Source organism: Geotrypetes seraphini, chromosome 1, assembly GCF_902459505.1.
Source record: "Geotrypetes seraphini chromosome 1, aGeoSer1.1, whole genome shotgun sequence".
NCBI lineage: Eukaryota > Metazoa > Chordata > Amphibia > Gymnophiona > Dermophiidae > Geotrypetes > Geotrypetes seraphini.
The window spans coordinates 305,397,410-305,424,972 of NC_047084.1; the positions used below are offsets into that span (position 1 = coordinate 305,397,410).

The following is a 27,563-nucleotide window of genomic DNA, read 5'->3' on the forward strand; positions in this document are numbered from 1 at the left end:
CCCACCAACGATCTGAACTCTCCCTTTACTCCTTCTTATTGTTCTCTCCCAACCTAACTCCAATGACTTGTACAACCCCTTCATGCTTACCTCAACGACTTTGTTGCTTGTAAATCTGATTAATTGTAATTCTTGTAAATCTGTTTAATTGATGTGAACCGCCTAGAACTCCCTGGGTATGGCGGTATACAAAAATAAAGTTATCATATATATATATATATATTTGTGTGTGTGTGTGTGTGTGTGTGTGTATAAATTTTTTTAAAAAATTGTCAAATTGAGTTGGTCTCTTCCACCACAGGTCTGCCTATTCCCTTACATCCTGACCTGAAACATCTAAGCTGTAGTATAATTCCTGCACTGGAACTCTAGCTCTGCCAAAGGCTAATATGAATGCTAGCATGCAACTGATGGCAGTTAGACAAGTAAAACTAGGTATTCTAAAACTTGCTGAAATTCTGGAACTGACCCTGACCCTCCCGTGGCCAGAATGAAAGATTAGGTTCTTACCTTGGTAATCTTTTTTTCTTGTGAACCCACTCTATTCCTGAAGCACACCCTGGGAGATGGTTAGCCACCTGCTGTCTGCCTCAATTAGTACCACTCATTTGGACTTCTTATTTCTTTGTCCAGGCTTAACAAGAATATGATCAGTGAACACTGCGTTGTTCAGTCTTGGGGGTCTATATATAACATACCCTATGCTGTTAGTGCAGGCTGATTTCTAGTTGTTCAATTGTTCTGTTTTCCAAATATTTGATTTGTTGTGCTGTTTACTGATATGAGCAGATCAGACATGTTTCATGGGGAGTATCCCCGTACCCCTCCCTCTTCTTTGTCTTCCCAGGAATGACTGTCTGCTTTGTTACATGCTGAGGAATTGGAGGACAGCCCAGAGGAAAGAGAGGAGGAGCAAAAGTATGCAAATGAGGCTTCCTACAAGATTTATCGCAAGAAGGGATTGACTACCTAAAGGTTCAGGAATAGAGTATGAGTTTACAAGAAAGAAGATTAATGAGGTAAGAACCTAATTTTTCTGTCCTCTGCAATGCCTTTCCTGTAGAAGTTCATTCTGCTCAGACATTTCCTATTTTTCAAACCCTTAAAACGAATTTTTTTTTACACTGGTTCAGAGTCTCTCCCCCCTCTTTTCTATCTGTACTAGAGAATGACACAGGGGAAAATCTGACCCCATCACCGGACCACCATCCCCTTCACTGCCCCGTCCCCGAACCCGCCGTCCCTTTCACTGCCGTTGCATTCACCACCCATCCCTGCAGCCCCGTCCCTGCAGCATCCACCCTTCCCTCTCACCACCTCACCGACCTTCAGCGGCTCAAGAACCTCCCTTCCCCTTACCTTCACAGCGTAAAGAAACTTAAGGGAGGGAAGGCACGCGGTCCCTTTCCTCCCTCCGGTGAAATCTATCTCCCTCCCTCCCCCTTACCTTTGCAGTGCTTTAGAAAATAAACTGATGCCGGTGAAGCCTGCCTGTGCCGCCCTGCGGTCACGTGTGTGTAGGCGTAAGCTTTTCCTCTGACACAACTGAAAGTTGCATCAGAGAAGAAGCTTCCGCCCACACAAACGCGACTGCAGGGCGGCACAGGCAGGCTTTGCCGGCTTCAGTTTATTTTCTAAAGCGCCGTGAAGGTAAGGGGGAGAGAGGGAGATAGATTTCGCCGGAGGGAGGGAGGGGGTCATGTGCGATCGTTGACCGCACGCCTTCTCTCCCTTAACTGCGGGGACAAGGCCACTCACCACTCCACAGGGCAGTGGATGGCCTTGTCCCCGTGCCCGCAGAGAGCACTTCCCTCCCTTTGACTGTTTTCAGCAGGTTACCTGCTACCACCGTGCCATTCTCTAATCTGTACCATCCCTGTTCTTTGATTTTATATAGTTTCTTAACTTCCAATTTTAACAGGACTGGTTTAACATGTGGACCAGGTAAGGTTCTAGTCCAGGGTGCTGGTGAAAAAGTGTGCCAAATGCTTGGGCCAGTGATATTATTGGCCTTATTGGTTAAGCTAGTGGATCTTTCCCCTCCTCCTGCCTCAAGCCCAGCACCTCTTCCTGGGCCTTCTTCAGCATCACTGGACCAGAAAACCTATTGTTCAAAGGCAGCAGCATTAGTAATATGCTGCCTGAGTTGAGCCAGTTCCTGCCCTCTGCAGCATCCCACCTGTATGTAAACAGGAAGTTACATCAGAGGGATGGGCGCTGCAGAGAAAAGGAGCCAGATTGACTCAGGTGAAGAACAGGTTTCTTAGTTTGGGATGCTGAAAAAGGCCAAGGAAGAGACACTGGCACAGAAAGATTTACTGGGCCAGGGATGGTGAGGGAAGCTGAGGAAGAGGTACTGTATTCACAGGAAAGGAGGGGGATTAGGTGCCATCCCTTGAGTGGGGGAAAATGTCAGACGATGAGAAGTGGAGAGAGAGGCTAGGGATGAAGAGAGGATGACATCTCAGCCTGGGGTGCAGGGCGAGGGGTACGTCAGATGGCAGGGGAAGGAGAGAAGCTGGACTGCAAGGGAAGGGATATGCAGGTGGGGTGTGTGGCAGGGGAGGTATAAAACCAAAAATCGGTCCAGGGCGCCTCATCCTCTTAAGCCAGCCCTAATACTTAAATTGTACACTGCTTTGATTTATTTTGAAGGGTGGTATTATCAAGCCTGAAATAAACTAAACATTCAGATTGGGGGGTTAGCAATGCAGTTGGAGCTATGCTGCTTGTGACAGAGTGCAGCACAGAATGTGTGACCTACGTCTCTATATAGAAGGGCGATTCAATAAGTGATACTCAGGCATCAGGAAAATCTGTGCTAAACTAGTTTGTATTTTTTTTCTTAGAATACTCCATGCAGAATGCCCTTTAAGAATATTAGCTTAGTTTGGTTTTCACACTCGGGACCACACTTATAGTTGCTGAAACCTGTTGTAAATGCTAGTGTGCAACTAATGGCTAATTAGGCATATAAATGACCCCATTCTAGACTCCAGGCGACATCTCTTCTTTCTTGCCACGCCATATGCCTAGAACAGGCTACTCGAGTCAATATGTCATGCTCTGTCTCTAGCAGTATTCAAATCCCAACTAAAAGCCCGCTTTTCTGAAGCTGCTTTCACCTCAACTCCCATTCACTGTCCAATACCTAAGCACATTTTATCATTCCTTCTACCAGAAATTTCCCACCCCTTAGATGTCCTGTCTGTCTAGATTAGATTCTAAGCTTTTCTGAGCGTACGCCTTTCAGTGCTATAGAAATTATAAATAGCAGGAGTGGTATTCTATAACATTGCACCTAGTTTCTGGGACTGCACCTGACTGGTCCATGCCCCTGCTATAACGACCCCCTCTTATGAGTTATGCGCTATAAAATTTAGATGCACGTTGTATAGAATAAGGTGCAAGGCAGATCTGCAAACAAGTCAAAATTAGTGCCAGTTAATACCAATTACTGATTGATAGCAGCTCATTAACTAATTAGCTTGTACCTAGAGCTGGAGTCCATGACCAAATTTTGACACCCTATATAGAATCTGGGAGATTGTCAACACAATTCACATTAATACATCTTAATAAACTTTCTATGTAGCGCAGTGTGTGATAATTACAGCAGTAAACATATTCAAATATCTTGTCTATGTTTAGCTTATTTTTGCTGTACATCATCTTGGTTGAATTTCTTCAAAAATATGATGGATAAATTCGAATACATAAAATACATTAGCTGCAGCACAGTACAGATCAGAAGTCTATCTGGAGAGGAACAGGAATGCAAGTCCAAAGACACTTGGGCATGCAATTATAGTGCAAAGATATCTTCCTGCCTTACCCCCACAATCTGTCCCCTTCCTGCAGCCCTATCCATTCCCTCCCCATCCCATCTACATAGTTTATGTTGCAGGATGTTACCTATATGGCAGTTGTGCACCCAAATGCGATGGCCATCATATTTACAGTTACACTTCATGGCATTGTTGGTGAAATCGCTCTCTGCCACTTCAAAATTGGGGTTGATTACAACCTACAGGTTAGAAAAGAAAGATATTAAAATGAGTCATCTGATTGGAGTCTCTATTTGAGAAAAAGTTAAAACACCTTTTTTTTTTCAGCTACTAGTATTCAGTCCTCATTTTATTGGTCATAGGGCAGTAAGGACAACTACTTTAATAGCAAAATAATCTGTGCAAAAGCATTCCCTCAAACTTATTACAGGACCAACATCAAATTGACTTAACACTAGCTAATTTGTGCTCTTCCATATGGAGAGAATTATGAAACTCCTTTTTTAAAAAAATGGAACCCCTCCCCCAGCAGTCTATCCTCTATAATAAAACCCTAAGCGTGCATGCGCACTTAGGGTTTTGTGATCGCTGCGCCGTGCTGTGTCCCTCCGTGCCAAATTCCATTTGGAACACACCAGCAACTCCCCCCTCACGCCCTCACTCACCAACCGCAGCTGCTCCACTTCAGAGCAGCCTGTTGAGGTTTGCTGGCCGGCTGTAGCGAACTTCACAGGCTGCTCTCCACCTCGTTAGGACGTTCCCTCTGAAGCGATTGAATCGGAGGGAACATGCTATCGAGGTGGAGAGTGGCCTGCGAGGTTCGCTAAAGCTGACCGGTGAACCTCAGCAGGCTGCTTTATTGAAGAGGAGCAGCAATGGCGGCAGCGGTTCGTGCCAGTAGGCCAGAAGACACCAGGAACCATGGATGGAGGGAGGGTAAGAACAGGAGTGGGGGAGCAGAAGGGGGCCATGGAGCAGGCAGACATGGCACAAAAGGGGGCAGGGGGAGAGGGAAAGGGGGCTGCTTTGGGGGAGGGGTGTGCTGGGGGGCAGACAGCAACCATGCTTTGCTCTGGGAGGGGGGAACAGAAGGGGGCCACGGAGCAGGCAGGCATGGCACAACAGGGGGAAGGGGGAAAGGGGGCTGTGCTGGGGGGCAGACAGCAATTATGCTTTGCTCTGGGGGGGGGGAGGGAAACAGAAGGGGGCCATGGAGAGACAGGCAGGCAGGAGGCCAGGGAGACAGACAGAAAGAAAGAAAGACAGGGGGCCAGGGAGAGACACTGACAGACAGACAGCATCCAAGGAGAGAGAGACAAAGAAAGAAAACCAGACAGACAGACATCTACTCTAGCACTGTTAATGTAACAGGCTTAAACACTAGTCAGCTATATTACATGTACAAGATCCTTTATCTGGAATTCTAAAAACCAAAAAGCTCCAAAAACCAAAATAACGTTTGTAACGGTCTTGCAATACTAATTTGTGCAAAAATCTTACTTTTAACATCAAAAGTGAAACCTGGTCCAAAAGACACATTAAAGACTTCACTCTACGCTGATAGTAGTTTTGGTTTTTCATTTTACCTCACATTAGTGTATGTTTGAGGTGTTGCCGGTGGCCACAGCGATTCATATTGCGTACTGTGGCCCTGCACGCTGCGCTCTGTCATGTCCAGCCAGGAAGAAAAGAGGAAGTGATGTCAGCGAGGCAGGTGGCAGCAGGTGATGAATATGAATCGCTAGCCTATAGCCACTGGTGATGACATTCCAAAACCTGAAAAATCCAGAATGTCTCTGGTCCCCAGCATTTTGGATAAAGGATCTTGTAGCTGTATTTGGAAGCTAATTTATGGGACATATTATTAGCTATTGCAGTTCACTTCCACTGGAAGGAAAATGCATATCTGACTGATTATCTGGTGAATGAAGTCTGTTATAATTTAAATATGAAGAAAGAAATCAATTGAATCCTTGTGCAAAATCCAGTCTCTTATAATTTTGTACAATATACAAAAACTCTATTGGTGGATTGATATGCTGGCAAAATTGTCCAAGTCAGTGTCTTGCAAACTAGGCAGAACCGTGGCATCCCAAACAGTGGGCCGCAGCTGGAGGGCACCTGGAAGTGCATGGATGTCTGTGATTACATGAAGGCCCTGCAGACCGGCCCTGAGCCACCAGTGTATGTGGGGAGGGGAGGGGGGGAGTGCTCAGCAGGAAGGGTGAGGTGCTGGCGTGTACAGGATGTGCCTTTCTCTTTGACGGGCATGTGCTGTAGGCAGGAAGTCAGTGCCGGTGACTTGCGGCAGCACACAGTTTGCGATTGACTGGTCTGTGTGATTTATTTTTATTTTTTTGTAATTCTTTATTTAAACACTACACACTCGCATACAACAAAATGGAACATGACAGTGCACAATCCCGATGCCCCGCATAACCCACACAGCCACAAAAGCAGTAATACAGTGTACAATAATTGCCAACCTCCCCAAGCCCATCCCAACCACCCCCCTTCCCTCCCACACTATCGGTAAAGGCTGGGCACATAATGCATTTTTGTCAAATGTCAATACAACAATAAATAACCTACATTAATCTAAAACTCTTCAAAAACAAATTCATAAAAGCAAAAAAGTTTTCAAGAAAAAGCCTCTGTAAATAAGGTTGTCTTCAACATACTCTTAAATTTCTGACCGTCAGAAAGCTATCTAAGCAGTCCAGTCAAATTATTCCATAAAAGCACTCCTGCCACAGCAATTATTGAGGCTCTCATTTTTGCATAACGAACACAGAAAAGCCCATCACTAACCAATCTTAACATCTCCTCTGACCTTAAGGGTCTGCATGGTTGATACACTTTCAACATCTGAGTCAAATACCATGGTATCTCATAATGTAATACTTTAAAAATCAACACGAGAACTTTATACACAATCTGATAGCTATTGGGCTTGCAGGTGTTATATATGAAATTAAATCTTCCAATGTAACTTTGGCAAATTTTACATATAAACTGTACATTATGGGGCTCATAATCAAAACTTAAACACGTCTAAAAACCTGTCCAAGTTGGCACTTGAATGACCTAAAAAACAGTTCGTCCAAGTGTCAATAATAAAACTAACTTTCTGGACGTGTTGCGGGACTTTTTATGCCTCTGAATGCTGCTGTATGCCCAGAGCTGAAATGGGTGTGTCTGGAGGAGAGGTTATGGTAGTATGTGGGCGGGATGGGGGCCAACCTAGACTTGATCATCCTGCAGGGTTAATCGAATGTTTTACTAGACATCCTGGATGAAACTTAAATGTTATAAGTTAGAAAATGTAAAATAAACAGGTATAAATGCCAAAAAGGTATCCAAAGTGACCAGATGACTTCAATACACTCCCCCCAGTGTTCACTGACCTCTCTCACACACTCACAAAGATCAGACACCCACAAAGATCAGAATAAAAAAGTACATACCTGTCTCCAGAACATCAGCACCCGGTATAGGAAAGCCTAGTAGAGCTGCACACAGGTGTCTTAAATAGCCTGGGGGTGGGCTAATGAACCATAGAGAGGAGGACCCGGGCTCATAAGCCACTCTAACCACTAAATTTATGGTGGAACCTATAAACTCTATATTATGTTCATTGGTATTAGATCCCTAGTATGTATTGAGTTAGGATATAACCTTGTATCGCAAACACTTACTGTAACTGTATATTATGTATGTTTAACCTGTAACCCATTCTGAGCTCTTTGGGGAAAATGGGATAGAAAACAAAACTAAACTAAAAATAAATGGATTTTAGCCTCTGGGACTCTACAGTTTTTGGTATCAGTAATCCCTTCCTTTGGTTACCTGCAGGATGTAGTTGCCTGGTTTTACATCAGTGATGTCTATCCACTGGCAGTCAATGTCATGTCGGTAAAGATCCCAGCAATCAATGGTGATCCCTTGTTCACCAAAGTTGGCACATTCATACCGTTTCTGGACTCCTGGATGATGTAGAAGAGCAAGGAAAAGTCCAATATTTTCACATTCATCTCTCTTTATTACACCATTCTCATCAATGGGTGTGTAAATAAGGTGCTGTTCTAATAATGTGAATTATATGTGCAATAAAAAAAAATGTTCTGCATTATTCAGCGTCCTTTAAAATTTTCTTATCAGTCCATGGTTTGGTTTGGTTTTTAGTAACTTCAATTTTCACAGATGTACTAAGCATTTTCACCACAGACACAGAAGGCCCGATTCTATATACAACACCTAAAATATCAGCACTAATCAGAATGGTGCTTAGCATAATTCTAGCCAAGTACCGTATACAGAATCTCGCTTAACAGTCGCGCGCATCACTAAAATTTAGGTGCACCCACTTAGTTCAAAAAACCCTGGCCTACTCGTACTTGCTCCTAAGTTGGGTGCAGATTGGGCATATTCTAAAACAGTGCACTTAACTTTTAGGAGCGCCCATTATGTACGGTTACCATATGGCTCCAGAAAAAGGAGAACGGATTAAGACAGTCGGGGTTTGCTTCCATTAAGAACAAAAGAAGGAAGACAGATTGAGACATCTAGGTTTAACTCCCATTGAAAGTAAAGGAAGTACAACTCGGCCGTCTCAATCTGTCGTCCATTTTCTGGGCAAAAATAAATCTATACAAGCAGAATATTAAAAAAAAAATAAAAAAAATTGTGATATAGCCACCAAAAGATATTCATATAATAAACCCAAACCCCAGAGGTTTAGTCATAGCAGGTTTTCAAATTAATATGGAGAAAAGACCTCTGTGTTTCCCAGGAGCTTACCCAGGAAACTTTTATGACAAGTATAAAGTTGCCGTAGAGAAGCACATCCTTGGTCTATGAAAAACAGTTCAAAACAGAATGAGAAACAATCGAAATTCAAATATATTTATACAAAATAGAAAACCATCACTTAGTTATTAAACATCTCCATATCCTCTGGAAATGGAAAAATCTCAGCAGTTCAAGTTAAACACCCAGTCCTGTTACACTTAAGAGTACACGGGAAACATACTCCGAATTCCCGACAGGCCCTGTTTCGCGTTAGTGCTACATCAGGGGAATTTTTTAGAAAAAGAGCTACCGCTTCAAAGATTTTCTTCAAGAGCCATATGGTAACTGTACATGATCTGCCTATGATCCTCCCCTAGCCATACCCAATGCTTTTCTAAGGATTGTACTCAAAAATATCAATAGCCTGGTATGATTAGCATAAAGATCACTCCATTATCAATATATTTCTAATCAATTTCAGTACTTATCACAAATGTATAGGCATATAGACATAAGTTTCATATAACATACAGGCATAAGTTTTAAATGGATCCTCATAACTGTCACAATCAATAGCTCCATAGAGTACAATTCCTCAGTGATCCAAATTTTCTTATATTTTGTTAATTTTTAAATTTTTTTTCTTTATATTTTTCAAAAAATGATCAAAAGAACTTATCTGAGTTTGAAGAAGCGAGCCATATTCACCACTCCTCCCATCATGCATGTTTTGATTTCTTCTTCAGGGTCGAGGTATCATTACTCAGTGCCAATATTTGTTGCTTTTATGCTCAGTGTAAAATGGTGACGGCGTGACTATAGCCTTCTAAAGACTGGCCAGGGGTGTGCACATTTTTTTTTCATGTGAGCAACAAGTTCTAAAAACCAACATTTTTCCAGATTTGCAAGGATTTTTGTGAGTGACCATGTAAAATCTGTGAGCAACACTCCTAGAAAATATGAGCAATTGCTCACGTGCTCAGCTTAGAGCAGGGATCTCAAAGTCCCTCCGTGAGGGCCGCAATCCATTCGGATTTCCCCAATGAATATGCATGAGATCTATGTGCATGCACTGCTTTCAATGCATATTCATTGGGGAAATCCTGAAAACCCGACTGGATTGCGGCCCTCAAGGAGGGACTTTGAGATCCCTGGCTTAGACAGTTGGACCTCTGACTCCTATTTTTGGTTGTGTTAGAGGGAACAAAGACCATACCCCCTTTTGAGATTCACACATTAGAACTAATTCATACCATTTTATAAAACACACCTACCAAGTTGTGTGTGTACCTTCTAATTACTGCTAATTATCATCTATTAGGAAGGGCTATTTGCCAATTATCAGCGCCAATTGGCTTCTTAAACAATTTGCAAATGCAACATAGGATGCCATATAAAGAATTTGGCCTACCGAGCTTAGTTTTATAACACATTGCCTACGTAGAGAGGCTAAGTCAATATCTATTTTGGGGCTAATTTATAAAGATATATTGATGCCTATGACATCTTTATAAAATACCAGTAAAAAAAACAGTAGAAATTATGGCTACAATGAATGCACATACATTTGCCCCTGCTTGGGAGTAGGTGTAAATTATGAGCATTATGCAATTCATGTTCTTCTGTGCCTATACTTCACTCAAACAGCACCTCCAAATATACCTACTATTGGGTTGTTCTTGTCGGTGATGGTATTGTCGGTGCTCGATTGTCCTGCGTGTTTTCGACTATGAACTGTTCTTGTCACTGTGTGTATGTCTACGTTGGAGAGTTATTTTAAACGGAGCATGTTACAAGAGTATTTTGGCATATATGCATAAAGGGCCAGATTCTGTAATTAGCACCAGTGGCGTAGTAAGGGGGGGTGGGGGGCAGACTGCCCTGGGCACCATCTTGGTGGGGGCGCTGGCACCTCTCCGCCCCTCCCCCCCATGCCATGTTCGCGCCCTCCCTTCTCCCCGTACCTCTTTAAATCTTCACCAGTACAAGCAACTTCTCTGGCCTGCTGCTCGTGCTGGCTTGGCTACCCTCTGAAATCGCTTCTGGGTCATAGAGCCAGGAAGTGATGTTAGAGAGAAAGCTGATGCTGGCGTGAGCAGCAAGTTGGAGAAGCTGCTCTCACGGGTGAAGATTGAAAGAGGTACGGGGGAAGGGAGGGCACGAGTGTGGCTTGGGGGCGTGGAAGGTGTGTGTGTGTGAGGGGGGGCTTGCTACTGCTCCAGGCATCTTCCACCCTCGCTATACCACTGATTGGTGCCTTAAAAAGCTAGGTGCCTAAAGTTAGGCATTTGTTGCATGTCAATCTCACTTAGCCGCCTATTACAAAATTGTGCTTAGTGACACTTAACTTTGGTGCCTGTAATATAGGCAAAGGGTTTCAAGGCCTACATCCTGTAAGCCTGAGCAAAGTCACTTACTCGTCCATTGCTCCAAGTACAAAATAAGTAACTGTATATAGATAAACCGCTTTGAATGTGTAACCTCAAAAAGACAGTATACAGGTCCTATTCCCCTTACCCTTGCAGCATCTGAGTTTTTCGCCACACCTAAACACCCTTACCTTGGTGATAGGCACCTGTCTTTTGTAGAATCACGCCTAAGAGGATAGGCACCTATCTCCCAAATAATTTTTATTTTTTTTTAATTATGAGTTGGCAATTAACACTTCATGATTGGCACTAATTAGAAGTTTTGTGCATAACTTGGCACATTCTATAACCAGGTAATGTAATGTAATTTATTTCTTATATACCGCTACATCCGTTAGGTTCTAAGCGGTTTGAAGAAAATATACATTAAGATTATAAATGAGAAGTAAGAAGGTACTTAAAAAATTCCCTTACTGTCCCGAAGGCTCACAATCTAACTAAAGTACCTGGAAATTAATAAAGAAGAGAAAATAAAGATGGTTGAAAAAAGAAAAATTCTATGTGAACTTATAGGATGGAAATTAAACTGACAGTGAAGAACTGTATGAAAAATACATATGGAATGCAGTTAGAGAGGGTAGGTTACAATCTATTTATGGTATTTGTTTAATTGGAAGGTGTTAAGGTGGGTCATTTGGGGGAAGGTTATCTGAAGGTAGGTGAATCTTCTGGAGGTAAAAGAGGAGGGGTTAAGATATTTGTGTGCGTCAGTTCTAGTGTATGAATCTCAAAAGGGGGCATGGCCGGGGAAGAACATAGGTAGATTGTGGGTGATCCTAAAAGTTATAGAATATTTGTGCACAACTTAGATGTAGGCATTGAGGCCTGGGTTTTCTTGGCCTAAATGGAAATGCCTAAATGTTAATGATACGTAGAGCTGCTAAGTGTGATTCTATGGCTTTCACACTAAGCATCATTATCAGCGCGCTGATTTTTTTTTTTTTTTAGGCATTAGAGAGAGAATCAGGCCCTTAATGTATATTATAGTCTTTACTAGTGTTTTGATGGTGCTGCATTGTTGATGCCACAGCAGCTCGTAGCATTTAATAACATATGTTACACATTAAGTCAACCACTGTCCTCTCTACAAGGGTATGTAGTGTATTTTAATCCTTACCTTCGTAGCACTCAGTGTCTTCCAGGCAGAAGCTGGCTTTATGGCCCTCGGCTACCCTTGTGCCATTAGGGGTCAAGATGTCATAGTGGGTGAAGATGTCCATGCTGTGATAATGCCTGAGGAGATACACAAACACACACGCACACAAACATACAAAGGATCTTGAAACCCTGCAATGCATTTTAGCAGGAGAAGACCTATATAAGGTGGCAAGTCAAATGCGCGCAAGACAAAAGCGCGTGGACAATTGTGCGAAGAAAACTCAGCACAAGACAATTGCGTGAAATGGCACTTGAGCGCAACGACAATTGCACGCATGACAAGTCAGCGCAAGACAATTGAGCGAATGACAACTCAGCGTAACACAAAGTCCTACGCGCTATTGTCTTGCGCGCATCTGACCGCGCGTGTTTGTCTGCGCGCTTCTGTCTTGCGCGCTAATGACTATGAACCCCTATATAGTACCAAAGAAAAGATGAAGGCTGCTTAGCAGAGGCTGGGGACCAATATGAAGTCGATGTTCAAATAATTCTTCAAATTAACATTTTAGACATCTGGCACAGCACTGAACATCTGTTTCATTTTCAGTGGATGTGCATAGATAAAACTATATAGAAAAATGGACATAAAAGGGGTGTTCTGAAGATGGAGCCCATTATCCCCTTAATTCTATAAAAAGCACAGGAAATGGCATGCACAAATTTGGGCATGTACCTGGTTAGCCCGTGCAATTTAATTGAATAGCAAGCTAATTACTGCCAATAATTAGCATTTCAATAAGCAAGTATTGGCACTAATTAGAATTAATTACAAGTTACATGTGTAAAATTAGGTGAGGGATCCACACCTAAATTTTATGCACAATAGGGGCGTGGAAATGGGTGGGTCATGGGCAGATTGGGGGGCATTCCTTTAAGTTATATGCGTAGTTATAGAAAAACAGCATCCGTACCATGTTTTCATTGGTGCACATGGCCACACTTAAGGTTAGGCCTGGATCTCGGGTGTAAATGCAAGTCTATAAACCACACCTAACTTTAAGTTCATTTTATAGAATCATGCTTTTATAGGCTCTGATTTTTTTAAGCGCCATATAAAGAACTTAGCCCTACATGTTTACTGTATACATATAGGTACAGATATTGGGTACCTATACATCTAGCATGAACATTTGGGCTGGATGTGCCAAAAACCAGGTATAAATGAAGTCCATGACCCAGATGGATATTTTAGATGTCTACAAACCCAATAATCTATATGTGTACATCGGGGGACTTAGTGGACATAGCTGGAACTTCCATTTGAACACTGACCCATATATCTTTCTACTTGAACCACAGTGAAATAAGAAAAAATTATACACAATGCCAGTCAAACGCAGAAGTGATTTCTCTGCAAATCGACAGGTATACTACCTATACCCTGCCTGCATGGAGTGTGCATTGTGTAGTGTATGGAACATTTGTGTAGAAATTTAACTTCAGGAGCAAAAACTGCACAAGGGTATGCACTGCTTTTGTTCTTTCTGGTGGCATTTAACTTCAAAAATACATGGCTCATATACAAAGGGTTACTTCAATATGTGAGTCATGTGTAGGCCCCATGGAAAAGAATAGATAAAAGTGCAGAATTCTTACTGTAAAAATTGGAAAAAAAAATGCAGTTACAAAATAACCCCCTCTTTTACAAAGCCTGATAGTGTGGGCTGCTGCGGTAATTGCCCCAAAGCCCATAGGGATTTAAAGGGCTTAGGGGCTTTTGCCATGCAGCTTTGTGAAAGGAGGGAGCGGTAAATTAACAAACATGTACTTGGTATCTTAATCTACAGGAACATTAAAGAGTCATAAGCTAAACAATGAATTTACTTAAGAATTGCTGCTTTCAGGGAACTCAGGCAATCCATCAGCACTAAAGGGATTATTGCCTAGAATCTTCCTTCTCTTTCCTAGAAGGTATGAGAAAAAAATAAGGCAATAATTCTGAGTGGAATTTCTTGATGATGCCACAGTAAAAGACTATAGCCCCCTTCTACTAAGCTGCGGTAGAGTTTCTGCCTTGGCCCAGAGCGCTAAATGCTCTGATGCTCATAGACTTCCAATGAGCGTCAGAGCAGTGTCTGAGCATTTAGCACCCCGGGCCACGCTAGAAACCTCTACCGCGGCTTAGTGTCAAAATAAATGCTGCTTTTTAGATTGATTATTGTTTTATAGTTTAGTGTTAGAAGGGTTTTAATTTTAATGGTTTACATAGTTATGTATATTATTGTATTTAATTGTTTACATTATTATATATATAATTGATTTGCAATTTTTAATGTTTATATACCTCCTGTATCATCCTTATCATGGAAAAGGTTGGTATACAAAAGTATAAAATTAAAAATTGAACAAATAAAAAATATTTGTGGCAACACATGTAAATTTTAAGTGTGGATCTTGTGCCTAAATTAAAATTAAAATCAATTAACGCTAATAATTCCTTGTTAAGAAGCCAATTGTTCAACTAAGTTGTGCGTGCAACTCAAAGCATCATATCCAGAATTCTGGGGATAAGGTACGCTTATTCTGGTTTATGCTACTATCCTATAATGAATTTGGGTGCTCAGATGCTGTTATAGAATAGTCTCTCATCGCACAACATCGGGGCAACTAAACGGATAAACGCATCTTTAAATTGCCCCATATTATCTAGTCCTATGGCACAGGAAACTTGAGTTCAAATCTTGAGTCTGTTAGAGCTGGTGAGGTTTGTTCAAATTATAGAGTTGCCTCATTTGAACTCCAAGCTGAAAGATAACTGTTACTACAGGTGCCATTTCTGAAAGCATATGAATGATACGTAGATATTCGGGCTTGGAAGATATTTCTTATTCATCTTAATCTGAATTATACCAGGCTGTCTGTCTGCTGATGGGATTATAAAGACAATGAAAAATCTGCAAAGCAAAAAAACCCTTCAAAATTCTGCATTCCTTCATTCTATATTTCCATTAGGTCTAGTCAAATCATGTGTCAAATATTATTTCTATTGTATATGTTCCATACGGGCAGAATTGGATCATGTACATAATATTCTATCTGCATTAAACATGTATAGGGTCAAGAGTGGCGATGACAGATTGATAGGAAACAAGATTAGATGGACCATTTGGCCTTTATCTGCCATCATGTTTCTAAAATATCCCCTTGGCAAAAGCTGTACTAAAGATGATCAAGCTTAAAATGTGAATATTCTTCTGTTCCCTCTCCTCCCTTATCAGTTATTACATTACATTAGTGATTTCTATTCCCCCATTACCTTGCGATTCAAGGTGGATTACATAAGGAGTTATTTGGACATTTAGGAATACATAAGGAGTTATGGAGTGGAGTGGGTTGCTATTGGGATGATTCTTGCTATGTTAGTTTGTCTTTAAGGATTTCTTGAATAGCAGGGTTTTTATTTCTTTTCTGAAGGATTTGTAGTCTGGGGTCGTGATCAGTAAATTAGAGAATTGGTAGTCTAGTTTTGCTGCCTGAGTGGCCAGGAGGCCATCGTACATTTTTTTTCATTTTGACGTTTTTGATTGGAGGGTGCATGAATGGAGTGTCTGGTTGTGGTTGTTTGGATTAGTCGGTTGTTCAAGTAGGCTGGGCAGTCTCCATTTATGGTTTTAAATAGTAGACAGTAGAATTTGAATAGTATAGTTGGGCTACTCAAAATTTTATATCAAATGTCTTATATAAAAAGCCTTTTAAGAACACTTGAAAATTTTTTTTAAGAACAACTGAATTTTTCTGTAGCAAGCTTGATATACTAAATTCTGAATAACCTTTTCTATTTCTTGAGGATCCTTAGAATGCCATCAGAGTAATATAACCCTGTAATGGCTACAGTCTTCATTGATCCTCAAACACGACAGTGCTAATTATTTTTCATAGTTATTATACTTTTAATTCTTTTCATAGTTATAATACTTTTAATTCTTATATTGTTGGTGTAATAATAACTTGACTTTTCTTGCAGCTACACCCCTCCGATGTGAATCACATCTCAAACTCTTCTTTAGGATCGAGGTATATAGATTAACAATAAGCTATTGGTTTATAACCCATCCATGTCCATTGATGAAAGCTGCCGCGTTTGAAACGTGATTCGCGTCGGAGGGATGTAGCTGCAAGAAAAGTCAAGTTATTATTAACACCAACAATATAAGAATGCATTAAAAGTATAATAACTATGAAAAATAATTAGCAGCCATTACCGGGTTATGTTACTCTGTTGGCAATCTGAGGATCCTCTAGAAATAGGAAAAGTAATTCAGAATTTAGTACATCAAGCTTGCCATAGAAAAATTCAATTGTTTTTAAAAAAAAAATTTTCAAGCACTCTTCACCCTGGCAGTCTGAACATTGGCAGTGGTTGCAGGCTGGAGTGGAAGACAGAGTTAGCACCAGTTCCCAATCTCCATTGCAGCTCCTCCTGTGCTTCCTAATTATAAAAGAAGTATGCACGATGGGGGAAGGGCAGGCATGAGGACAGCTGTGTCCCTGTCTTGTTGACTTGCTATTATTCTGCTTGTAGCAACATGCCCCAATAAATTCAGAGGTCCCTGAAAGTTAGGAGGGGAAAGAGCCAAGAAGGATCACAGAGAATAATCTGGAGAGGAAGGGAGGAGATGTTAAGAATCATGGGAAGGGACTAGGGAGGAAGATAAGGACAAAAACCTAAGGGAGAAAAAAGGGACAAAGAAAGAGGAATCAAAGAACAAAAGGAGATGAAGTAGACTCTACTGGAGAGAAAAAGATGTAAAGGTAACAGTGGGCAGGTGAAAAGGCGATAATAAAGAACCTTGTGTAAACTGGGGAGAAGGGAATGAAAAGGCATATAATGAGAGATGGAGATAAATTTAAGAAGATGAGAAGGAGAAGCACCTAAGGGAGAAGGGAGGCAGATGTTGAAAAACCTGGAACAAAAAGTGAGAAAAATTGTAAGCAGGTAGGCGGGGAAGAGCCTGGGAATTGGAGGTGGAGGTGGAGAAGCATGCAGAAGCCCTGGAGAGTGAAGGGACACAAAAAGTAGGACAGTCTTGCATAAAGCATGATAACAAGGGGTCTTGTATTCTTTCACAAAATAATATGGTTTAACATTTTCAGAGACCCATTTGTTTGGAGCATGGTGTCTCTTCTAGGTGGTCCATCTGACATAGTTACCTGGTTCCTTCACACTATCTTTTTTTAAGGTGTGGGTATAACCCATGGAATAAATAGAGGACATATCATGGCTTGTGGTGGGAAACACCTGGACATCTCAAAAACAGAGCTAAGACACAGAAATCTTAAGCATAGCAGCCAAAAGACAACATATGATACCCACTGGATTGCAAGCAAGAACACAGAAACCTGGAGATTTCATGCAGACAGACATGAGCTTGCGTGGTATCTATATGTATAAACAACATACACAGGCAAATGATTTCAGAATGTCATTATTTACACATTTAGATGGCCTGGGATGCACAGGTTTAGAGGGGATGTGTTTGGGCAACCCAAAATATGATACATACATTTTACATTGGGAATATACAAAAGGATAGGTTCAGTAAAAGGCACCAAAGTTAGGTGTTGAGTTGATGTGCACTGAGCAAGAACTCTATAAATGCATTTCCACATGGAATTGACTTTACAGAATACTAGCTGAAGTAGGGTTACCGGATATGTGGCCCCGCCCCTAGTTCCACCCTATTCTGCCCCAGCCCTGCCCTATTCAAATCTCTTTTCCTCTCCTCGAACTCGGGGCCACATCTGGAGGGAATCTGAGCATGCATGGATGTGGCTTGATGATGTCACACACATGCGCACATGGGCATGGCATTATCGCGTCACATCCGTGCATGCTCAGAGGCATTCCAGATGCAGCCCTGAGCTTGGCATTCTTTGAAAATCTGGACAAACAGTTGTTTAAAAAAAAAATAAAAATCCACCAAGTCAGGGTTTTCCAGTACCCTTAAACTGAAGTCATTTTCATGCCTAAATTTAGGTGTGAGCGTTTAAGACCACATAAAGATGGCATACATACTCATGTGTAATTACTATCAGTTAGGCACAGAAATGGAAATACTGTATTTTATAATAACTCTGTGCCTCAATCCTAGGAACAGCCCATGCCCCTCCTTTGGCCCTTTGGAGCCATGAATTGGGTACACAGGTTATAGAACAGGTGTGGATTGCAGATCTGAGCATAACCAGTAGTCGATACCAATTAGCACTTGTTAATGCCAATTACTTTAGGCACAGATCTGTGATTCATGCCCAAAATTGCATTCTAAACTTTGGGCAACTTATACAAAATTTGTGGGCTACTGAATAGTAGTTTAAACAATGTTCCCATTGGCCTTTGCATCTCCTCCACGGCACCCAAATGTAGACAAATTGCTTGTTTTGGCAAGAGTTTGAAATGAGTGCCTGAAGGGGCAATTGTGTTTAGTGCCCCATTATTCTATTCAGCTTTTACAAAGTACAACGTTGTTTCCTCTTGGCAAGCTCTACTGCAAATGTCAGCAAATAAAAGTATAGGTAGCAATTTTAAGCATAAACACATAAGAACATGAGAATAGTCTTACTAGGAAACAGACAACCGAGAGTCTTGAAGAGAGTCGAGCAGATCAGAGGGCTTAGGTTGGGATATATGGTGTGACTAAGGAGGCAATGTAAGCTGGGTTGTTAGCAAAGAGGGCCCTATGGGCTAGGATCAGGATTTTAAATTGGATCCTGGAAGGTGACAGATCAATAAGGAAGAAATATGGTCACATTTCTTTGCATATGATAGAATTTTAATAGCAGTGTTATGGATGGATTGCAAATGTTTAATCAGAATTGCACCAAGACTGGCATAGACTACATTACAATAGTTAAGTGAAGAGATGACTAATATAAGGAGGAGGGTCAAGTTGGTTGATTCATCATGGTAATCGTGGAGTGTTCATTAATCCTTAGGCCGATGTTTTTATTATTATATTATACTGTTATATGTTTTCCTCATGTATTTTCCCTTTTTTGTTCTACTTTTCTATCATGAATTGTATTACGCACACCTTTTTTACCTTATGTTACGAATATGTTGAACCATTTTTAATATTATGTTATTATTTAAAGTTTGTATTGTATTGTTTCCCACTGAATGTATTTTAAATTGTACATCGCTTTGAATTATGATTAAGCGATTAATCAAAAGAACCATTAAACTTGAAACTTGAAAAGTGTAAAGCAAGAAAGAACAACGAAGGTGACCAATTGGTGCTCAATCTCTTTTATTGTAATAGACCTGACATGATCATGTTTCGGCCAAAAGGGCCTGCCTCAGGAGTCTTGTTAAATCGTGATAGATTAGATGTACAGATTCACAAACTCTTATCGTTCATTGAGTTGACATTGAACCATGAGAAACACCACTGCTTAAGAAAACAGTGTGTGCTACTAACGCTATCTTCTCAAGCGGTGGTGTTTCTCATGGTTCAATGTCAACTCAATGTAACAATAAGAGTATGTGAATCTGTACATTTAATCTATCACGATATAACAACAAGACTCCTGAGGCAGGCTCTTTTGGGCCAAAACACGATCGTGTTGAGTCTATTACAATAAAAGAGATTGAGCACTATTGGTCACCTTCATTGTTCTTTCTTGCTGTTCACTGGTGTTAAGGCGTTTTTTCGTGTTTGTTTTCCAAGTATTCAAAAGTGTCACAGAGCAATGAAACTAGATTTAATGATAGTGGCCATCTTTAAGTCAAGATACACTCCTGAGTATTTAAAGTGACTGTTGCACTATGAATGATGGGAGTATTGGAAGGACAAAAAGAGCGACTGAGGATCCAAGACACAGTAGTCCTGGCAGGATTAAGAATAAGGTGATGATCATTAAGCCAGTCAGCAACACAGTTTAGACAACATTGAATTAAGGTAAGGTCAGAATTCTTGGGATCATGGTAAAAAATTAAAAGAATATCATTCATGTAGTAGTAGGCGGCAAAAGCGAGACCTTGAATCAGGGTTGTCAGAGGACTGAAAAAAAATATTGAAAAGAAAGGGAGCTAGAATAGAACCCAGAGGCACACTACTTAGCTAAAAATATAAAGAAGAGCTGGAAGTGGGTAGTGTGACAATCTAGGACTAGTTGGAAAGGAAGGAGACAGCCCACTGATGGACAGACCCAGCCATACTAGTATCTATGTCAAACAGTCTAAATAGTAGCAGGCCATGGTCAGCCAAGTGAAATGCTGAGTCGCGTTCTAGGGATACTGGCACTCTTCCACTGTCGGGTTCGCTTATCGGAGTTGTTAGAAGGGTTTCTGTGCTATAGCTGGATCTAAAGCACAACTGAGGTGGGTGGAGTTTGTGGGAGTGTCCAACATGCTGAGAAGCTGAGAGAAAACTAGTTTCTTGACAAATTTTGCCAGGTAAGCATGGGAGGGAGAATAGTTCATGCTTTGACTGGACATGCAGAGCATATTAGGAGGAGACACAAAGCTGACTGCATTCTTTGGCCCATGTGAAGCCAAAACATAGCCCACTTCTGAAAAGTAAGAGTGGCAAATATTTTCCGTGTACTGCTCCCATATGTTTTCAATTTTAGATGTAGATCTGCAGAATAGAGAATAACACAGGGACAAAACTTTTCCCGTCCCTGCAGGAACTCAATTTCCCTGACCTGATCCCGTGGGTTTTGTCATGGTCCCTGTTCCTGCCCCATTCCTGTAAGCTCTGCCATAACTGCACAAGCCTCAAACACTTATGATTTTAAAGTGTTTGAGGCTTGTTCAGATAAGGACAGAGCTTGCAGGAATTGGCCAGGGAGAGGAAAAGAACTTGCTGGGACGGGACAGGAAAATGAGTTCCTGTGGGGACAGTGAAACATTTGGCCCTGTGTCATTCTCTACTGCAGAACCCCCTCCAGTGCATACACCATGGGCATAACCAGAAGTTGGTTTGGGGAGAGGAACCCAAGGGTGGACTGGGGGAGGGCAAGCATTTCCTCTTAGTCCCACCTCTGTGTTGATGCCCCCCCCTGTCATTGCCACCATTGCCGTCATTATCGAAACCCACCCCCTATCATGCTTTTGCTGGCAGTGATGCTCAAGCCCCGCCAGCTGAATCATTTTCCTGCTGGAGCCCAGCCCACTACCTAAACAGCAGAAGTTGGCCGAATGCTACAGCCTCTGATTCCCAACATTTCTGCATATGCTTAGTTCATATGTGAACTGAGCATGTGAAGAAGTGCAGCATTGGCCACCAGAGCACCCTGCTGACTTCCTGCTGCTTGGGCTGTGGGCTGGGCTCCGACAGGAAGTGATTCAGCTGGCAAGGCTTGAGCAACCCCCCCCCCCACAGCCATATATTGGCTGTAATAGTATTGGAGGGGGCCTGAGCCTGACTTGGGGGGAGCCAACCCCGAGCTTCCCCTCCCCCCCAAGTGGCTATGCTACTTCTGCAAACATGAGCCATCCACAGAAGCCCCATATGCATGATTCATTCGTTCCTCACTCAGAGATGAGTTCCCCCCCAGAGCCCTTCAAACATGATCCAGCCTTCCATACACATTCCTCAGAATCACATCCCCAAACACATGATCCATCCCTCAGAATAGTCTACCTGGTGTACAGGATCCATCGCCTAGAGCAGTATCTCTCAAACTATGTGCCATGGCACAGTGCTGTGCCCTGAAGAGATTCCAGGTGTGCCACAAGAGATTTCAGAATTTTACTTTATTAAAAAAAAATTCCCTCCATAAGTATACACTAGATGACATGTACGTTATGTATGCAAGAGTCTGTCCATGTTGTTAGTGTCTATATGTGTAAGGAAAACAACTGCCTAGACAAGCATCATTCTGTAATGTAATCGATCCTTGATAACTAACAGCAAGTAATTTTATTTTTATTTTTTAAGTAATAGTTATCATAATGTCAAGGCTTTTTTAACCGTTTGGATCTTCTTATCTTTGAGAACTTGGATTTTCAGCTCTGACAGAAATTAAATTGAAAAAAAAAAGAGAACAACTGCAGATGGTAGATGATGAAATGCGTGTTTGCTTGTTGACTATTGAGCCAAGTTTTGAGTTCATTTGCACCCAAAAACAAGCACAACCATCGCATTGATTAGCAATTCTATTCTGTCTACCTTAGTTTCGCCATTGTTACAATTACCCAAACATAGCTTAAAGAACTTTAAATAAATAACTTGTCAGATTTAAATTTTTTGTTGGTTTTGCAATTTTATAATTTCAATTATACTGTGCCAAGAAAAACATTTGCTCTGTTTGAGAGACACTGGCCTAGAGATAAACACCAATCCAAGAAGAGGCAGAATATCACACCACCTGGCTTACTGTCAGACACTCTGGGAGACAGCAGCAGAAAGCAAGGAAAAAGCAAGTGCTGACATATCTATACAATATTTTTGAACTCCTTGTGCCCAGAGAGAGGGGAGGAGTTGGGCTATGGGTCCTAACAAGCACAGCAGCAGCAACAGCTGATAAGGTGCATCACATGCATAGTAGAGCTGCCGCTGGGTATGTTACCTGCTTCACTCTCTTCTTCTTCCTGGATGAGTGCATAGGGGAGTGGGAGTGGGGGGGCTCTGTGGATTGGTCATTTACAAAAGTGTAACAGCAGGCTTCCTGTGTGAAAAAGAAGCCTATCCTGGTTGTACCACTATGGAAGAGGAGTCAGCAGTTCATACCCACAATATCCACTAGGCTGGTGCCAAAGTCTACTATTCAACCTGTACCATGCTGCCAGTGATACCTAGTCTACTATTCAACCTGTCTACTATTCAACCTAGTCTACTATTCAATCTGTACCATGCTGCCAGTGATACCTGCCACCGATCCTACCCAGTTTAAAATTGCCAAGAAAATACTGGGGGTTTAAGCTGCTGGTGTTGACCCTTGGTTGGCAATAGGGCTGGTCAGAGAGAAAACTGTCCAGGCCAGCTGAAAACCTGTTGGTTGCTCTGTTGCAACCTCTTCATGATATCACTCACAAATATATTGAGCAGCGCTAGTCCCCAGAACCCCTCTCTGAGACACTTCATTGTTTCACCTTTCATTCCCCCCCAGTGGATTCCAAATGAGGCGGGTGCTGAAAAGTTCTCAGCCCAACCAAGAAGAGAACGACGTGGATGTGGTTCAATCAATGATCTGAAACAATGTCAAAAACATAAAATTTTGTATCTGCAAATTGGTACTTAATGAAATAAAATAACACTCTTTTCAGCTACAGTGGTGAAAATAAGGCTCAGAATTTAGGAAGTTGGTTGGTTTGGCTGAGAACTTTTCAGCAACCCCCCCCCCCCCTTTGTATATGATTGTTCTGTTTTGCTGTTAAAGGTATATATTTCTGATATGATATGGTAATCCTATTACTAGGTTTCAATTTGCCTCATTTATCATGTGGCGCAGTAGTTAAAGCTACAGCTTCAGAACCCTGATGTGGGTTCACCCTCGCTGCTCCTTGTGACCCTGAGCAAGTCACTTAATCCCCCCAGGTACATTAGATAGATTGTGAGCATCCCAGGACAGACAGGGAAAAATTCTTGAGTACCTGAATAAACTCATGCAAACTGTTCTGAGCTCTCTCGGGAGAACAGTCTAGAAAATTGAATAAATAAATACAATTTCTATTGTAACTTTTATGTTGCACACCGCCTTGTATGTTTTATGCTGCAGACCGCTTTGGATGTCTCATCATAAAAGTCTCATCATAAAGGCAGTTAATAAACACCAATAAATAAATTTAACTCTTTAATTGGCAGATGGCGAAATAGCTGCTTTACGTAACTTGATGTTGAATGAGAGCAACAATGCCAAATAAAGGGTTAAAAAAATTAATTAAAAAGAGTGATTAAACTCCCCTTTCCCCACATTTGAGGGGTGTTGAAAAGACATGGAAGGAGATTTATGAGCCTATCCTGGGAAAGGACCCTATTAGACTCTTTGTGACAACACCTGTAAGCGTTCCCAGTCTCCCTCAGCCTTGAGGTGCACAAGCTATCCCCACCACAATCCATGACATGTCCTCCATTTACCTATGGCATTCGTGCCACACCCAGGAATGACGGCCAGCTTTGGGTCGGAAGTCGGCTCTGCCATTGTTGTGGATCTGGGAGGAGAAACGGAGAAGGCGACGATGCCCGTAAGGCCAGTTTGCATTGCGAGCTGAACTGGAAAGACAGTTTTCCTCAGCGGCGCAGTACAACATGTGCAGAGGCCTGTCTTCTATATATGCTGACTCCTGAACCAGTGAGGCATGCAAAAGCAGGTCAGAGGCAGCTGTGAAGAGAGAGAAAAAGAAGCAAACATTAACATACAGTCAGGAGATCAGTTAGCTCATATGTGATCATCGATAGAGGTGAGGAATAGCATTATTACATGAGTTTGCTGACACCACTGCACTCAAGCACCTACAAAAGGAAAAGGCTTAGTTTCTCGGAGTTAGATCACAAATATACTGTCTTCCTCCTGCTGGCTGACAGCTCCCCAACAAACACAGGACCATAACAACTAGAGAATGACACGGGGAAAAAAATCTGTCCCCGTCACTGCCTTGCCCCAGCGACCACCGACCCTGTCCACACCCTGTCCCCGCGACCAATGTCCCCGCCCCATCCCTGTCCCCGCAACTACTGTACCCGCAGCATCCATACAAGCCTCGGTCCTGCAATATTTAACTTATTCCTTCCTTATAAATCAAAGTTCTGGGGCGTTGAAGTTGTATGTGGCTGCAGGAAAGGTCGTCTCTGATGCAACTTCCGGTTGCGTCAGAAATGACCTTTACGGCAGCCACATGCAATTTCAACGCTCAGGCTGCTCGTAGGAAGCAAATTTAGAGAAATTGCCTGCCGCAAAGGTAAGGAGCAGGGAGGGGGATGCTCAGGCAGCAGCGATCGGGCGGCAGCAATCAGGAGGGATGGAGGGAGGGAGATGCTTGGGCAGCGGCAGCTATCAGTATGGAGGGAGCACGATCGGTGACCATGCGCGTTCCCTCCCTTAACTGCAGAGACAAGGCCATTTACCGCTCCACGGGGCAGTGAATGGACTTGTCCCTGTAGCCACGGTGAACACTGTTTTACCCCCACCGTTTCAGCGGGTTACCTGCGGTCACCCGTGGCTGACTGTGGGTAACAGCCACGATGTCATTCTCTAATAACAAGTCCATCCTTAGAGCTTTACTAGACTGACAATATCATTTCACCTTGTCTTGAACATTTTTGGAAAGTAACTCCTGTATTTGCAAGCTACTATTTCTGTAGGTTAGATGAGAATTTTTCCATGATTTGAAGCTTACACACACTATGAGATAGAAACTTAAAGTACTTTATCTTGAATGTGCTCTGATTGAATAGTGGATTTATTGGACTTCTGAGGAAGGCACTGTTGAAACACGGCCCATATTGAGCCCCATATTACATCTCTTTAACATCGTCTACATAAGAACATAAGAAAAGCCTTACTGGATCAGACCAATCTAGCCCAGTAGCCTGTTTGCACAATGGCCAATCCGCGTCACTAGTACCTGGCAAAATCTCCAAACAGTAGCAACATTCCATGCTACTGATCCAGAACAAGCAGTGGCTTCCCCCATGTCTGTCTCAATAGCAGACTATGGACTTTTCCTCCAGGAATCTGTCCAAACTTTTCTTAAAACCAGCTACATCTTACCACAACCTCTGACAACACATTCCAGAGCATAACTATTCTCTGAGTGGAAAAAATATTTCCTCCTATTGATTTTAAAAGTATTTCCCCTAGTCTTTGTAATTTTTGATGGAGTAAAAAATTGCTCCACTTATACCTGTTCTACATCACTCAGGATTTTGTAGACTTCAGTCATATCTTCCCTCAGCTGTGTCTTTTCCAAACCGAAGAGCCCTAACCTCTCTAGTCTTTCTTCGTACGAGAGGAGTTCCATCCCCTTTATCATCTTGGTTGATCTTCTCTGAACCTTTTCTAGTTCTGCTATATCTTTTTTTTTAGATAAGGTGATCAGAATTTGAGAATTGTTTAGAATTTACTACAATCGAAAATTGTTCCTATAGTAAAATTGTGTGTGTTCATCCAGATAAGAACATATGAACATAAGAATAGCCTTACTGGGACAGACCAATGGTCCATCTATCCCAGTAGCTCGTTATCCAGATATCATGGTATCTTCATCCCACTTTGTTTTGTGACTCCTAGATCAGGACTACAGCAGGTGAGAGAGACTCAGTGATCACCTCTAAAAGCCTGCGCACTGTTGGGTACTCTCCCAGATCCAGGGCCGCTATCTGTTTGGCCTCCGGTATCTCTAAGTGGGAGGCCGTATCACCTGTTAATAAGGACCTCGACTGCCAAAGAAACCGAATTCTCTTCCTCCCAGTCTTCATCAGACTGGATCTCTGTCACTGGAGCATGGCTTTGATATGGGGCACAGGCGCTCTGAGTGGGAGAAAAACCCTGTGCAAAAGCTGCCAAGATCCCTGAGGGGTTAACGCAGCCACTCTAATTCAAGTATACTATACTGATAAATTCTGGGGCAAAACCCTGGCCAGGATGCCCTGAGGGCTCCTGCGGGCGCCCCGTGCCTCCTCCTGGGGTTTTCTAGTAAGGGCGCAACTGCACTTCACCAGGGCCATACAGCTGACATTTCCCATGAAAGAAGGCTGCCCTTGTCAAGATTTTTGACGGTGCACTGCTGACTGTTGCCTGGAGGGAAGTTCTGTTGCAGTGATTTTCCTTTTTTTCTTCTCTTTGGAATGTCGCTACAGTGGAAGAAATTGTGCCTCACTGCCCTGTGCATAGGCACAATTTTGGTTGGGGGGCCACCCCCTACCTCCTCCCAGTATTATACTTTAAATCTTCGGGGCAGTCATCTGCACAGTACCAACGAGCAGGCCTGCCCCCGGAAGTAGAATGAAGGGTTCCGGGGCAGGCCTGCTCATTGACAGCAGCTGCCCCAAAGATTTAAAGTACAATACTGGGAAACGGATGGGTGGGCGGCCGCCAACCAGTGACTGCCAGTTTTGGGGGAGGCCATGACCCCTGTGGCCTCCCCTTTCTGATGCCTATGACCCTGTGCACTTAGTTCCTAGATCTCAGCCAGGAGAGAGACAACTGACAGCTAAGTGACTGTTTTTTAAGTGGCAGCTAAGTAACTGCTTCTCAGCTTGATGCATTTTTTATTTACTTGAGACCAGAACAAGATTTGTATATATTACTGTTTTGGGAGGTGTCTTCTATTATCTTTTTTGGTATGACTGGGTTTTTTTTTCGGAGCAAAGGAATTTTCCTCTTTGAAGTTTTTATTAGTGCAGGCTGGCCAAGTGGGTGCCCTGCAATGCAGGCAGCCTCTTGACTACTGACCTGAAAGTCTGTGCTCTCCCACAGCCAGAGACGTCCTGAGAGCGGGAGCCTCTACAGC

At 42.3% G+C, this 27,563-nt stretch overlaps 2 protein-coding genes across 7 annotated transcripts in view; one reads left to right on the forward strand and one right to left on the reverse strand.

Annotated features, from left to right (window-relative positions):
• HTRA2 (HtrA serine peptidase 2) overlaps positions 1-7,798 on the forward strand; it is a 65,496-nt gene extending 57,698 nt beyond the window's left edge. The window contains exon 9 of the transcript XR_004540380.1: positions 7,644-7,798. The gene's annotated coding sequence lies outside the window, so the exon portion shown is untranslated. The remainder of the gene's footprint in view (positions 1-7,643) is intronic.
• Positions 1-27,563, reverse strand: part of LOXL3 (lysyl oxidase like 3) — a 117,109-nt gene that overhangs the window by 5,606 nt on the left and 83,940 nt on the right. For all 6 annotated transcript variants that reach the window (XM_033955295.1, XM_033955286.1, XM_033955279.1 and 3 more), the window contains 4 exons: positions 24,190-24,433; positions 12,126-12,241; positions 7,638-7,774; positions 3,916-4,027 (listed from right to left, as the gene is read on the reverse strand). In XM_033955295.1, the coding sequence (XP_033811186.1) occupies positions 3,916-4,027; positions 7,638-7,774; positions 12,126-12,241; positions 24,190-24,433 (609 nt within the window). The remainder of the gene's footprint in view (positions 1-3,915; positions 4,028-7,637; positions 7,775-12,125; positions 12,242-24,189; positions 24,434-27,563) is intronic.